This window comes from Mytilus californianus, unplaced genomic scaffold (assembly GCF_021869535.1).
Source record: "Mytilus californianus isolate M0D057914Y unplaced genomic scaffold, xbMytCali1.0.p SCAF_13, whole genome shotgun sequence".
Taxonomy (NCBI): domain Eukaryota; kingdom Metazoa; phylum Mollusca; class Bivalvia; order Mytilida; family Mytilidae; genus Mytilus; species Mytilus californianus.
Genome location: NW_026262615.1, coordinates 32,023,528 through 32,035,503, shown reverse-complemented (window position 1 = coordinate 32,035,503; position 11,976 = coordinate 32,023,528). Strand labels below are relative to the sequence as shown.

The 11,976-nt window shown below is 32.8% G+C and overlaps 1 protein-coding gene across 2 annotated transcripts in view; it reads left to right on the top strand.

Moving 5' to 3' along the window:
• The first annotated feature begins 9,458 nt into the window (after positions 1-9,458).
• The window catches only part of LOC127723487 (calmodulin-regulated spectrin-associated protein 1-like), a 73,383-nt gene continuing 70,865 nt past the window's right edge, over positions 9,459-11,976 (top strand). For both annotated transcript variants that reach the window (XM_052230133.1, XM_052230132.1), the window contains exon 1: positions 9,459-9,778. In XM_052230133.1, coding sequence (XP_052086093.1) covers positions 9,719-9,778 — 60 coding nt within the window. In that variant the 5' untranslated portion in view covers positions 9,459-9,718. The remainder of the gene's footprint in view (positions 9,779-11,976) is intronic.

Here is an 11,976-nt window from a genome sequence, read left to right as displayed (position 1 = left end):
GTCAGTGTCTATGTAGCAAAGCTTGACAAGAACGGGTTTGCAGAAGAAACGTTTCACAATGTCTGCAAGCCGGATATGAGTATAAAAGGGGGAATAAGTCTTGACAATGTAAAATAATGCTGTTAAGACTCGAAGAATAAATAGTAAAGAATAATAAATAGATAGAAAGAGAAATATGTTCAGTAGAGATAAACATGAGAGTGACAAGATCATTGGTCGATGTTTACGTAGTAAAGCATAGTAATAACGGGTTTGCTGAAGAAATATTTCACAATATTTGTAAGCCAGGAAATGAATATAAATTAAGAGTGAAATAAGTATATGCAATACAAAATAAGGCTGTAAAGCAAAAAACTAAGAGCAGGATAAAAAAATAATAATCATTAACAGATAGGAACGACATCTTTACTCAAAAGAGATAGACACATGAGTGACCTAATCACTGGTCAGTGTTTATGGAGCAGAGAATGACAAACGGGGTTTGTTGGAGAAGCATTTCACAATGTTTGCAAGCCAGAATATGAGATTGAAAGGAAAAACCTCATACCAGAGTGGACCGTTTTTATTTACATAATATGTAGGTTGCTTTTCAATAATGATGTAAAAAACAACTTTAAATGTCGATAGATATGTGTGGCATAGATATGTGTGGCATGTGCAAAAAAAAGCAAGACATATTGAATTTATTTATATGTTGTTAAGTTGTTTTATGTTGTTTATTTGATATAACGTCACAGTACCCAAATTGCACCTATTTAGCAAAAATAGCAGCGGAAATCTTACAAGTTTTCTTAGAGACTGAACAATTTGTAGTTTTATGCCATTGATCAGTCGGAAGTATAAAAGCAAAAACTACAGCAGAACCGACGGATTGTTGGGTTTGAATAGAAGCTAAAATATGTCTGATAATTACAACCAAGCGTTGAAAGTGAACTTTGTTTTTATTTAAGGTTGTCGGTGCCGGTGCTAAATCGGGTTGCCGGTGACGGTGCTAAATACAGTTGCCGATGACGGTGCTAATGTTGTTATATTGACGGTGCAAATTATGTTTGCCGGTGACGGTGCTTATGTAGTTATATTGACGGTGCAAATTAAGTTTGTCGGTGACGGTGCTAATTATTATTAATGTTGTTAGTGGTTGTGTATAAGTTGTATTTGACGGTGCCAAATAATTTTGAGGATACCGGTGCTAATTAAGATTGTCGGAGACGGTGCAAATTAAGTATATGTGTGTCGGTGAGAGTGCTAAGGTTGTTAGCGACAGTGTTTAGGTTGTTGTATTGACGGTTCTAAAGTAATTAAAGTGTTGTTGGATTTATTATGCTAAATTGTTGTTGTATAATGTGAAATGGTTATCCTTAAATTAGTATTATTGAAAGGTTCTAAATAAGTGACAATCTTGTTACTTAACTGTTGAACTATATAATACTATTAGTATGAGCAAAAGCTTGTTTGTCTACTGTAAGACCATCCATTACCGGGGACCCGACCAGACTAGTGACAGAGCCTGCAAGAGCCATTCTCTCCGTCGATGTTTATTTTAGTACTAATAAAATATGAAACTTTATTTATTCAGATATTTTATTTCATAACTCAGACTATATATATATATTTTTGCACCTTTGTTTGCGGTATACCATCTTTGCCGCAAGTTTATTGTTTTCTGTTTGGTATTAAATTTTTAATTAAGATCCATTTATTACAATTTGTGATCCGTTTATTTGGCAATCGCCAATGGCAGTCAGCAGGGTTTAAGAACATTTGTTGTTCGACCTGTTAGTCAAATGCGTTTTGTTAAAATATACTTTTTCACTTTTTTGGTCTTTTAGAAAATGTTGTTTGTGCTGTATTTAGACCCCTCTAACAAGAAATTTATTTTTGCATGCACACGTATAAAAATTGCGGTTTTTACCCAACGCAATCATAGGTTTGAACGTTGTTTTCAATTTAGACTTGTATATATATATAAACAAGTCTAAATTGAAAACAACGTTCAAACCTATGATTGCGTTGGATAAAAACCGCAATTTTTATACGTGTGCATGCAAAACAAATTTCTTGTTAGAGGGGTCTAAATACAGCACAAACAACATTTTCCAAAAGATCAAAAAAGTGAAAAAGTATATTTTAACAAAACGCATTTGACTAACAGGTCGAACAACAAATGTTCTTAAATCCTGCTGACTGCCATTGGCGATTGCCAAATAAACGGATCACAAGGTGTAATAAATGGATCTTAACTTTAAATTTAATACCAAACAGAAAACAATAAACTTGCGGCGAAGATGGTATACCGCAAACAAAGGTGCAAATATTTTTTGTACACCATATCCGGATTTCGGCAATTAATGTCTCTTCAGTGATGTTAGGAATTAAAACGGTTATTGGAAGGCCACATATTTTACCTCAATTTGGGATAGACTCTTGAATTTTGAGGAGTCAAAATAGGATGAACGGATCATATAAACCCGAAGGCAAATATAATACAAGCCCAAACGAAAAAATATAAACAAGTCTAAATTGAAAACAACGTTCAAACCTATGATTGCGTTGGATAAAAACCGCAATTTTTATACGTGTGCATGCAAAACAAATTTCTTGTTAGAGGGGTCTAAATACAGCACAAACAACATTTTCCAAAAGATCAAAAAAGTGAAAAAGTATATTTTAACAAAACGCATTTGACTAACAGGTCGAACAACAAATGTTCTTAAATCCTGCTGACTGCCATTGGCGATTGCCAAATAAACGGATCACAAGGTGTAATAAATGGATCTTAACTTTAAATTTAATACCAAACAGAAAACAATAAACTTGCGGCGAAGATGGTATACCGCAAACAAAGGTGCAAATATTTTTTGTACACCATATCCGGATTTCGGCAATTAATGTCTCTTCAGTGATGTTAGGAATCAAAACGGTTATTGGAAGGCCACATAATTTACCTCAATTTGGGATAGACTCTTGAATTTTGAGGAGTCAAAATAGGATGAACGGATCATATAAACCCGAAGGCAAATATAATACAAGCCCAAACGAAAAAATATAAACAAGTCTAAATTGAAAACAACGTTCAAACCTATGATTACGTTGGATAAAAACCGCAATTTTTATACGTGTGCATGCAAAACAAATTTCTTGTTAGAGGGGTCTAAATACAGCACAAACAACATTTTCCAAAAGATCAAAAAAGTGAAAAAGTATATTTTAACAAAACGCATTTGACTAACAGGTCGAACAACAAATGTTCATAAATCCTGCTAACTGCCATTGGCGATTGCCAAATAAACAGATCACAAGGTGTAATAAATGGATCTTAACTTTAAATTTAATACCAAACAGAAAACAATAAACTTGCGGCGAAGATGGTATACCGCAAACAAAGGTGCAAATATTTTTTGTACACCATATCCGGATTTCGGCAATTAATGTCTCTTCAGTGATGTTAGGAATTAAAACGGTTATTGGAAGGCCACATAATTTACCTCAATTTGGGATAGATTCTTGAATTTTGAAGAGTCAAAATAGGATGAACGGATCATATAAACCCGAAGGCAAATATAATACAAGCCCAAACGAAAAAATATAAACAAGTCTAAATTGAAAACAACGTTCAAACCTATGATTGCGTTGGATAAAAACCGCAATTTTTATACGTGTGTATGCAAAACAAATTTCTTGTTAGAGGGGTCTAAATACAACACAAACAACATTTTCCAAAAGATCAAAAAAGTGAAAAAGTATATTTTAACAAAACGCATTTGACTAACAGGTCGAACAACAAATGTTCTTAAATCCTGCTGACTGCCATTGGCGATTGCCAAATAAACGGATCACAAGGTGTAATAAATGGATCTTAACTTTAAATTTAATACCAAACAGAAAACAATAAACTTGCGGCGAAGATGGTATACCGCAAACAAAGGTGCAAATATTTTTTGTACACCATATCCGGATTTCGGCAATTAATGTCTCTTCAGTGATGTTAGGAATCAAAACGGTTATTGGAAGGCCACATAATTTACCTCAATTTGGGATAGACTCTTGAATTTTGAGGAGTCAAAATAGGATGAACGGATCATATAAACCCGAAGGCAAATATAATACAAGCCCAAACGAAAAAATATAAACAAGTCTAAATTGAAAACAACGTTCAAACCTATGATTGCGTTGGATAAAAACCGCAATTTTTATACGTGTGCATGCAAAACAAATTTCTTGTTAGAGGGGTCTAAATACAGCACAAACAACATTTTCCAAAAGATCAAAAAAGTGAAAAAGTATATTTTAACAAAACGCATTTGACTAACAGGTCGAACAACAAATGTTCTTAAATCCTGCTGACTGCCATTGGCGATTGCCAAATAAACGGATCACAAGGTGTAATAAATGGATCTTAACTTTAAATTTAATACCAAACAGAAAACAATAAACTTGCGGCGAAGATGGTATACCGCAAACAAAGGTGCAAATATTTTTTGTACACCATATCCGGATTTCGGCAATTAATGTCTCTTCAGTGATGTTAGGAATCAAAACGGTTATTGGAAGGCCACATAATTTACCTCAATTTGGGATAGACTCTTGAATTTTGAGGAGTCAAAATAGGATGAACGGATCATATAAACCCGAAGGCAAATATAATACAAGCCCAAACGAAAAAATATAAACAAGTCTAAATTGAAAACAACGTTCAAACCTATGATTGCGTTGGATAAAAACTGCAATTTTTATACGTGTGCATGCAAAACAAATTTCTTGTTAGAGGGGTCTAAATACAGCACAAACAACATTTTCCAAAAGATCAAAAAAGTGAAAAAGTATATTTTAACAAAACGCATTTGACTAACAGGTCGAACAACAAATGTTCTTAAATCCTGCTGACTGCCATTGGCGATTGCCAAATAAACGGATCACAAGGTGTAATAAATGGATCTTAACTTTAAATTTAATACCAAACAGAAAACAATAAACTTGCGGCGAAGATGGTATACCGCAAACAAAGGTGCAAATATTTTTTGTACACCATATCCGGATTTCGGCAATTAATGTCTCTTCAGTGATGTTAGGAATCAAAACGGTTATTGGAAGGCCACATAATTTACCTCAATTTGGGATAGACTCTTGAATTTTGAGGAGTCAAAATAGGATGAACGGATCATATAAACCCGAAGGCAAATATAATACAAGCCCAAACGAAAAAATATAAACAAGTCTAAATTGAAAACAACGTTCAAACCTATGATTGCGTTGGATAAAAACCGCAATTTTTATACGTGTGCATGCAAAACAAATTTCTTGTTAGAGGGGTCTAAATACAGCACAAACAACATTTTCCAAAAGATCAAAAAAGTGAAAAAGTATATTTTAACAAAACGCATTTGACTAACAGGTCGAACAACAAATGTTCTTAAATCCTGCTGACTGCCATTGGCGATTGCCAAATAAACGGATCACAAGGTGTAATAAATGGATCTTAACTTTAAATTTAATATCAAACAGAAAACAATAAACTTGCGGCGAAGATGGTATACCGCAAACAAAGGTGCAAATAGTTTTTGTACACCATATCCGGATTTCGGCAATTAATGTCTCTTCAGTGATGTTAGGAATCAAAACGGTTATTGGAAGGCCACATATTTTACCTCAATTTGGGATAGACTCTTGAATTTTGAGGAGTCAAAATAGGATGAACGGATCATATAAACCCGAAGGCAAATATAATACAAGCCCAAACGAAAAAATATAAACAAGTCTAAATTGAAAACAACGTTCAAACCTATGATTGCGTTGGATAAAAACCGCAATTTTTATACGTGTGCATGCAAAACAAATTTCTTGTTAGAGGGGTCTAAATACAGCACAAACAACATTTTCCAAAAGATCAAAAAAGTGAAAAAGTATATTTTAACAATACGCATTTGACTAACAGGTCGAACAACAAATGTTCTTAAATCCTGCTGACTGCCATTGGCGATTGCCAAATAAACGGATCACAAGGTGTAATAAATGGATCTTAACTTTAAATTTAATACCAAACAGAAAACAATAAACTTGCGGCGAAGATGGTATACCGCAAACAAAGGTGCAAATAGTTTTTGTACACCATATCCGGATTTCGGCAATTAATGTCTCTTCAGTGATGTTAGGAATCAAAACGGTTATTGGAAGGCCACATAATTTACCTCAATTTGGGATAGACTCTTGAATTTTGAGGAGTCAAAATAGGATGAACGGATCATATAAACCCGAAGGCAAATATAATACAAGCCCAAACGAAAAAATATAAACAAGTCTAAATTGAAAACAACGTTCAAACCTATGATTGCGTTGGATAAAAACCGCAATTTTTATACGTGTGCATGCAAAACAAATTTCTTGTTAGAGGGGTCTAAATACAGCACAAACAACATTTTCCAAAAGATCAAAAAAGTGAAAAAGTATATTTTAACAAAACGCATTTGACTAACAGGTCGAACAACAAATGTTCTTAAATCCTGCTGACTGCCATTGGCGATTGCCAAATAAACGGATCACAAGGTGTAATAAATGGATCTTAACTTTAAATTTAATACCAAACAGAAAACAATAAACTTGCGGCGAAGATGGTATACCGCAAACAAAGGTGCAAATATTTTTTGTACACCATATCCGGATTTCGGCAATTAATGTGTCTTCAGTGATGTTAGGAATCAAAACGGTTATTGGAAGGCCACATAATTTACCTCAATTTGGGATAGACTCTTGAATTTTGAGGAGTCAAAATAGGATGAACGGATCATATAAACCCGAAGGCAAATATAATACAAGCCCAAACGAAAAAATATAAACAAGTCTAAATTGAAAACAACGTTCAAACCTATGATTGCGTTGGATAAAAACTGCAATTTTTATACGTGTGCATGCAAAACAAATTTCTTGTTAGAGGGGTCTAAATACAGCACAAACAACATTTTCCAAAAGATCAAAAAAGTGAAAAAGTATATTTTAACAAAACGCATTTGACTAACAGGTCGAACAACAAATGTTCTTAAATCCTGCTGACTGCCATTGGCGATTGCCAAATAAACGGATCACAAGGTGTAATAAATGGATCTTAACTTTAAATTTAATACCAAACAGAAAACAATAAACTTGCGGCGAAGATGGTATACCGCAAACAAAGGTGCAAATATTTTTTGTACACCATATCCGGATTTCGGCAATTAATGTCTCTTCAGTGATGTTAGGAATCAAAACGGTTATTGGAAGGCCACATAATTTACCTCAATTTGGGATAGACTCTTGAATTTTGAGGAGTCAAAATAGGATGAAAGGATCATATAAACCCGAAGGCAAATATAATACAAGCCCAAACGAAAAAATATAAACAAGTCTAAATTGAAAACAACGTTCAAACCTATGATTGCGTTGGATAAAAACCGCAATTTTTATACGTGTGCATGCAAAACAAATTTCTTGTTAGAGGGGTCTAAATACAGCACAAACAACATTTTCCAAAAGATCAAAAAAGTGAAAAAGTATATTTTAACAAAACGCATTTGACTAACAGGTCGAACAACAAATGTTCTTAAATCCTGCTGACTGCCATTGGCGATTGCCAAATAAACGGATCACAAGGTGTAATAAATGGATCTTAACTTTAAATTTAATACCAAACAGAAAACAATAAACTTGCGGCGAAGATGGTATACCGCAAACAAAGGTGCAAATATTTTTTGTACACCATATCCGGATTTCGGCAATTAATGTCTCTTCAGTGATGTTAGGAATCAAAACGGTTATTGGAAGGCCACATAATTTACCTCAATTTGGGATAGACTCTTGAATTTTGAGGAGTCAAAATAGGATGAACGGATCATATATATAATCACAAGTATTACGATTTCCCTTTCTTTAACGTGTTCTATTCCGACGGTAAAAATTGGACGTCGAACCTATCACTTTATAGACCTTTTAACTCTCTTTTTCTGTGTGACCCTATGATCTCTGGTGACAGGGAGGCAGCGTTTCAATGTTTCCCAATATAAACATAATGTGTTTTTTTTTTGCTGTGCATGTACTGATTTTGTGTCATGGATGGATACTCCATTTCTTTTGTTTTTCTATTATAAATATAGATATGAATAGATAGCGAACTCGTGCAATTGAATTTTTCTAGGTCTCACGGTTTGATTTCATATTATAGGTTATAAAAATATGTTAATCATCGTTAATGAGTTTTTGTGGATCGATTCAGTCAACCAAATGGTTTATTCTTGTTTCACTTTCAATGTTGACATTCTTTTCCTTTTAATAGCTGAACACACAGGTCTACAGAATGTAGTTCATGCGTAACCCATTTCTAGCTATTTCTAGATTTTCACATGTATATTAGGTGGTTTAATAATGAATTTCTAATATTATCAATTTGTAATTTTTTAATGAATTGAAACATAATTATCTTAATGCAATTATTATCATTTATTTTCTATTCTGTTGCTATATATTATCATGATCTTTACTTTTTTATAAACACAATATTGGCCGGCTCTGGTTTTTTTTCAAGAATTAAAGTATTTGGTTTATTAGGGGTGTAATGCATGTTATTAAATTTATGGTGAAACTTCAGTAAAGTCACTCCTTCATTGTATCGAGAGAGAAAAAACCGAATATTTTTATGCCATTTATTTTATCAACTGATTGAAGCTTATTTCTAATATTTCATTTCAAAACTATAAAGTTGTCATATTTGACTTTACTACAATGGTTCTTTTACTCTCTGTATCTTAATTTTTCTGAACCTGGCGCAGCATGAATAAGTGCAATGATGATACTTTGTAGAATTGTTTTAGAAAAAATGGTACAGCATAAACCACATCTTAGCAATATTCAAGAAATGATATTGAAATAATCTGCTCCGACTTGGCGAAGAGAGCGGTATTATTACCAAAAAAATATGTTGTCTGAGCTCAAGATTGGTAATACAAAAATGAATAAGTATAGTTTTGTTAGTTTGGATACATTTACAAGTGAATATTGTGTTTTAAGGTCCACCAATTGTCTTTTCGTTTCGCCTGTTAGGTTTTGGCACCAAAAATAGTTTTTTTTATTAAAAATCTTGATCTTCATAATATATCAACCTTTTCCTTTATTAGAAGCCAAAATGATTTAAAAAAATCGCCATTGAAACATTAAAAAACAAGTTTTTTTAAATTTTATAAATCTACTTTATCGCTAATCTATTTGTGTGATAACTTACTCGACTGAGAACTTGATGTGTTTAGAGTTAGAACACAAAGACGTTCATGCATTTATGTGTTATACAGAAGAAGATTCATTTGAATACAAAAGAAAATGAATATAACCGCTCGTGTATTTTCAGGCCGGACGCTGGGTCTAACGCCGGAAGTGCAGTCTTTATTTTAAACAAATCCCATTCTACAGGAAACGAAAACATAAAATAACGCATGCGCATAAATGCAAATACATTTAGAAAATATTTTCAGAGAAAATATATTTTGACACTGAAAAAGATGTGAATTCTCCAATAACAGCGAAAATTTGTTCTGCTCATTAACACCCCAAACGAGTCTAGTCCCTTTGACAAATATACTTTCACTGTAAATTGGTCTTTTCATCAGAGTATGGTGACTGGACTTCAGTTCGTCTACCTCGTAATTTGTTTGCGAAGAAGATGTTTTTGAAATCGTAAACAGCTTTAACTGAAAAAAACACAATGGACAATTCAGACGAAGTCATAGAGATAGTTCCAATGGACGAGTATGATTCTCAGAAGGTACATAACTTAAAGCTTATGGTTAATTATAACATGAAATTAAAGACCGAGCAGACCCTGTCTTGAATACTGGCATTACTTCTGCTTTAGTGCTTGTCAGCAGAGACCTTTGAAAAATCCAAACAAGATGTAGGCTTTCGTCAATACTATTTGTTTCTATTGATATGAGTCTGGTGTTACCTGTGAATGAGTCATGGTCCGTTCGCCTAATCAGGGGTTAAAAAATCCACACGCCCAACGCCCGGGACTACAGCATTTAGGCCTCAGGCAATCATAACTTGTAACCCAATATGCTCGACAGACTAGTGACAAAACATTCATGGTGTTTCCAAAAAAGATTTTCTATCTTAGCCAATCAGATTCAACTATGTCATCTGGGATTCCCGGAATTTGACCTGATTTTGTACATGTATTAATTTAAAAATAGAACAAATAACTCGTGGTGGATCCCGTACTTTCTGTTGAATTCAATATCGATTTCTCAGTACATGGGGTATTGTACATGTACATTGCTCATGCAACCAGAGAAATATAACGTAAACTGATTGTACCTCCTTCTGAATAATTTATTGCAATATAAATGTGAATCCCTTTTGACAGTAGAAACCTGACTTTTGTCAGATATAAATTTGACCACATGTTATGGACGCCTTTTTGTTTTGTAAACATACTGTGAAGAAGCCTCCAGAACCGTGACCTAAACATAAACAGTCTTCAGAAAACTTAAACTTGATGCAATAATATTTCATCAATCATGATAATCTTCATTGATATTCAAATAAATTTGAAATTTAAAGAAATAAAATATATAACAAATATAATTTCAGTTTGGAGACTGTACTCAGTTTGTAATCTATTTATAGCACAAATATAATTTCAGTTTGGAGACTGTACTCAGTTTGTAATCTATTTATAGCCCACAATTGGCTTACAAGTGAATGATGTAAATATGGATATTACCTCGTTTATAAAACAAATATAAAAGACACAAACAGTGGATGGTTGATATTTATTCACATAAATATTTGAGGTCATTTGACTTATTTTAATAAATATAGGATTTAACAGTCAGGGGACTTATTGAAATAAGTGATTTTTAAATCACTTATTTAAGTAGCAAATTTGAAGTTTTGTTACAAATTGTGATTTTGTAGTTTTACCAAAATTTTAAACACATAGCTTTAGATAATATCTTTTCATTAGTAAAATTGAAAAAAATGAACTTTTTGCCTCTTTTTAGCATCAAGGTTTATGCCTTTGATGCAATCATTTAGCTGCAAATTCTATTTTACTTGAAAAAATGCTATAAAAATGGATTTACATAATGAACTGATACTTTCTCAACAGATTTTTCCCAGCAGTGGGAGTATTTTTCCTGTAAAATTCAAGGTTTCATCTTATAGATTATGTAATAAAATTCTACTGTTCCCGATCAAAATTTCACTGTTTGGGGGTGTTGAAATTAGTGGGGGTTATTAAAATAAAAATACTTAAAGAAGTGAATTTTTGGAAGGAAATTAAGGTATGATACTTGAACAAGTGATTTTTATGTCATTATCCTAGATTTAGTACAAGGTCATCACCTGACATGACCTGGTCATCCTATCAACACAGATGTTGGTTCTGATAATTTTAGCAACATAATTAGTTCCTGGATCAGTAGTATTCTATATTTAAAGCTACAATAAAATTAAATCACTTAGTCTAGTGATTAATTTGTACTACTTAAATAGGTGATTATTTAAGAAAGACAACTCTTACTTTCAACCTTTATGTACATAATGTTACTTGAATCAGTGATTTAGAAAATCACTCATTTAAGTAAGTCCCCTGACTGTTTAAAAACTGAAAACAAATATGAGCATTTCATATAACCAGCTGATAATTATTTTACACAAACGTGATGATGTATCTGATAAAAATCACTCCAATCATTTTATATATACATGTATAGCAGTGGTCAAGACTTGCACCATCTCCAGATTTGGTCAACTCATTATTGCAGAATATTCAACATGTTCAATGAACAAAAAATGATGAATATACAATATTATCGACTATAAATTGAATATATCGGCTAATGGGATATTTTTTTACTGACATAAGTTTTGGGTATCCGATTTGCCAAAATCTACTGTACAAGGGATAAAAATTGTTAAGCTTATAGAATTCATATTTATAATGCGTCAAACTCTAAA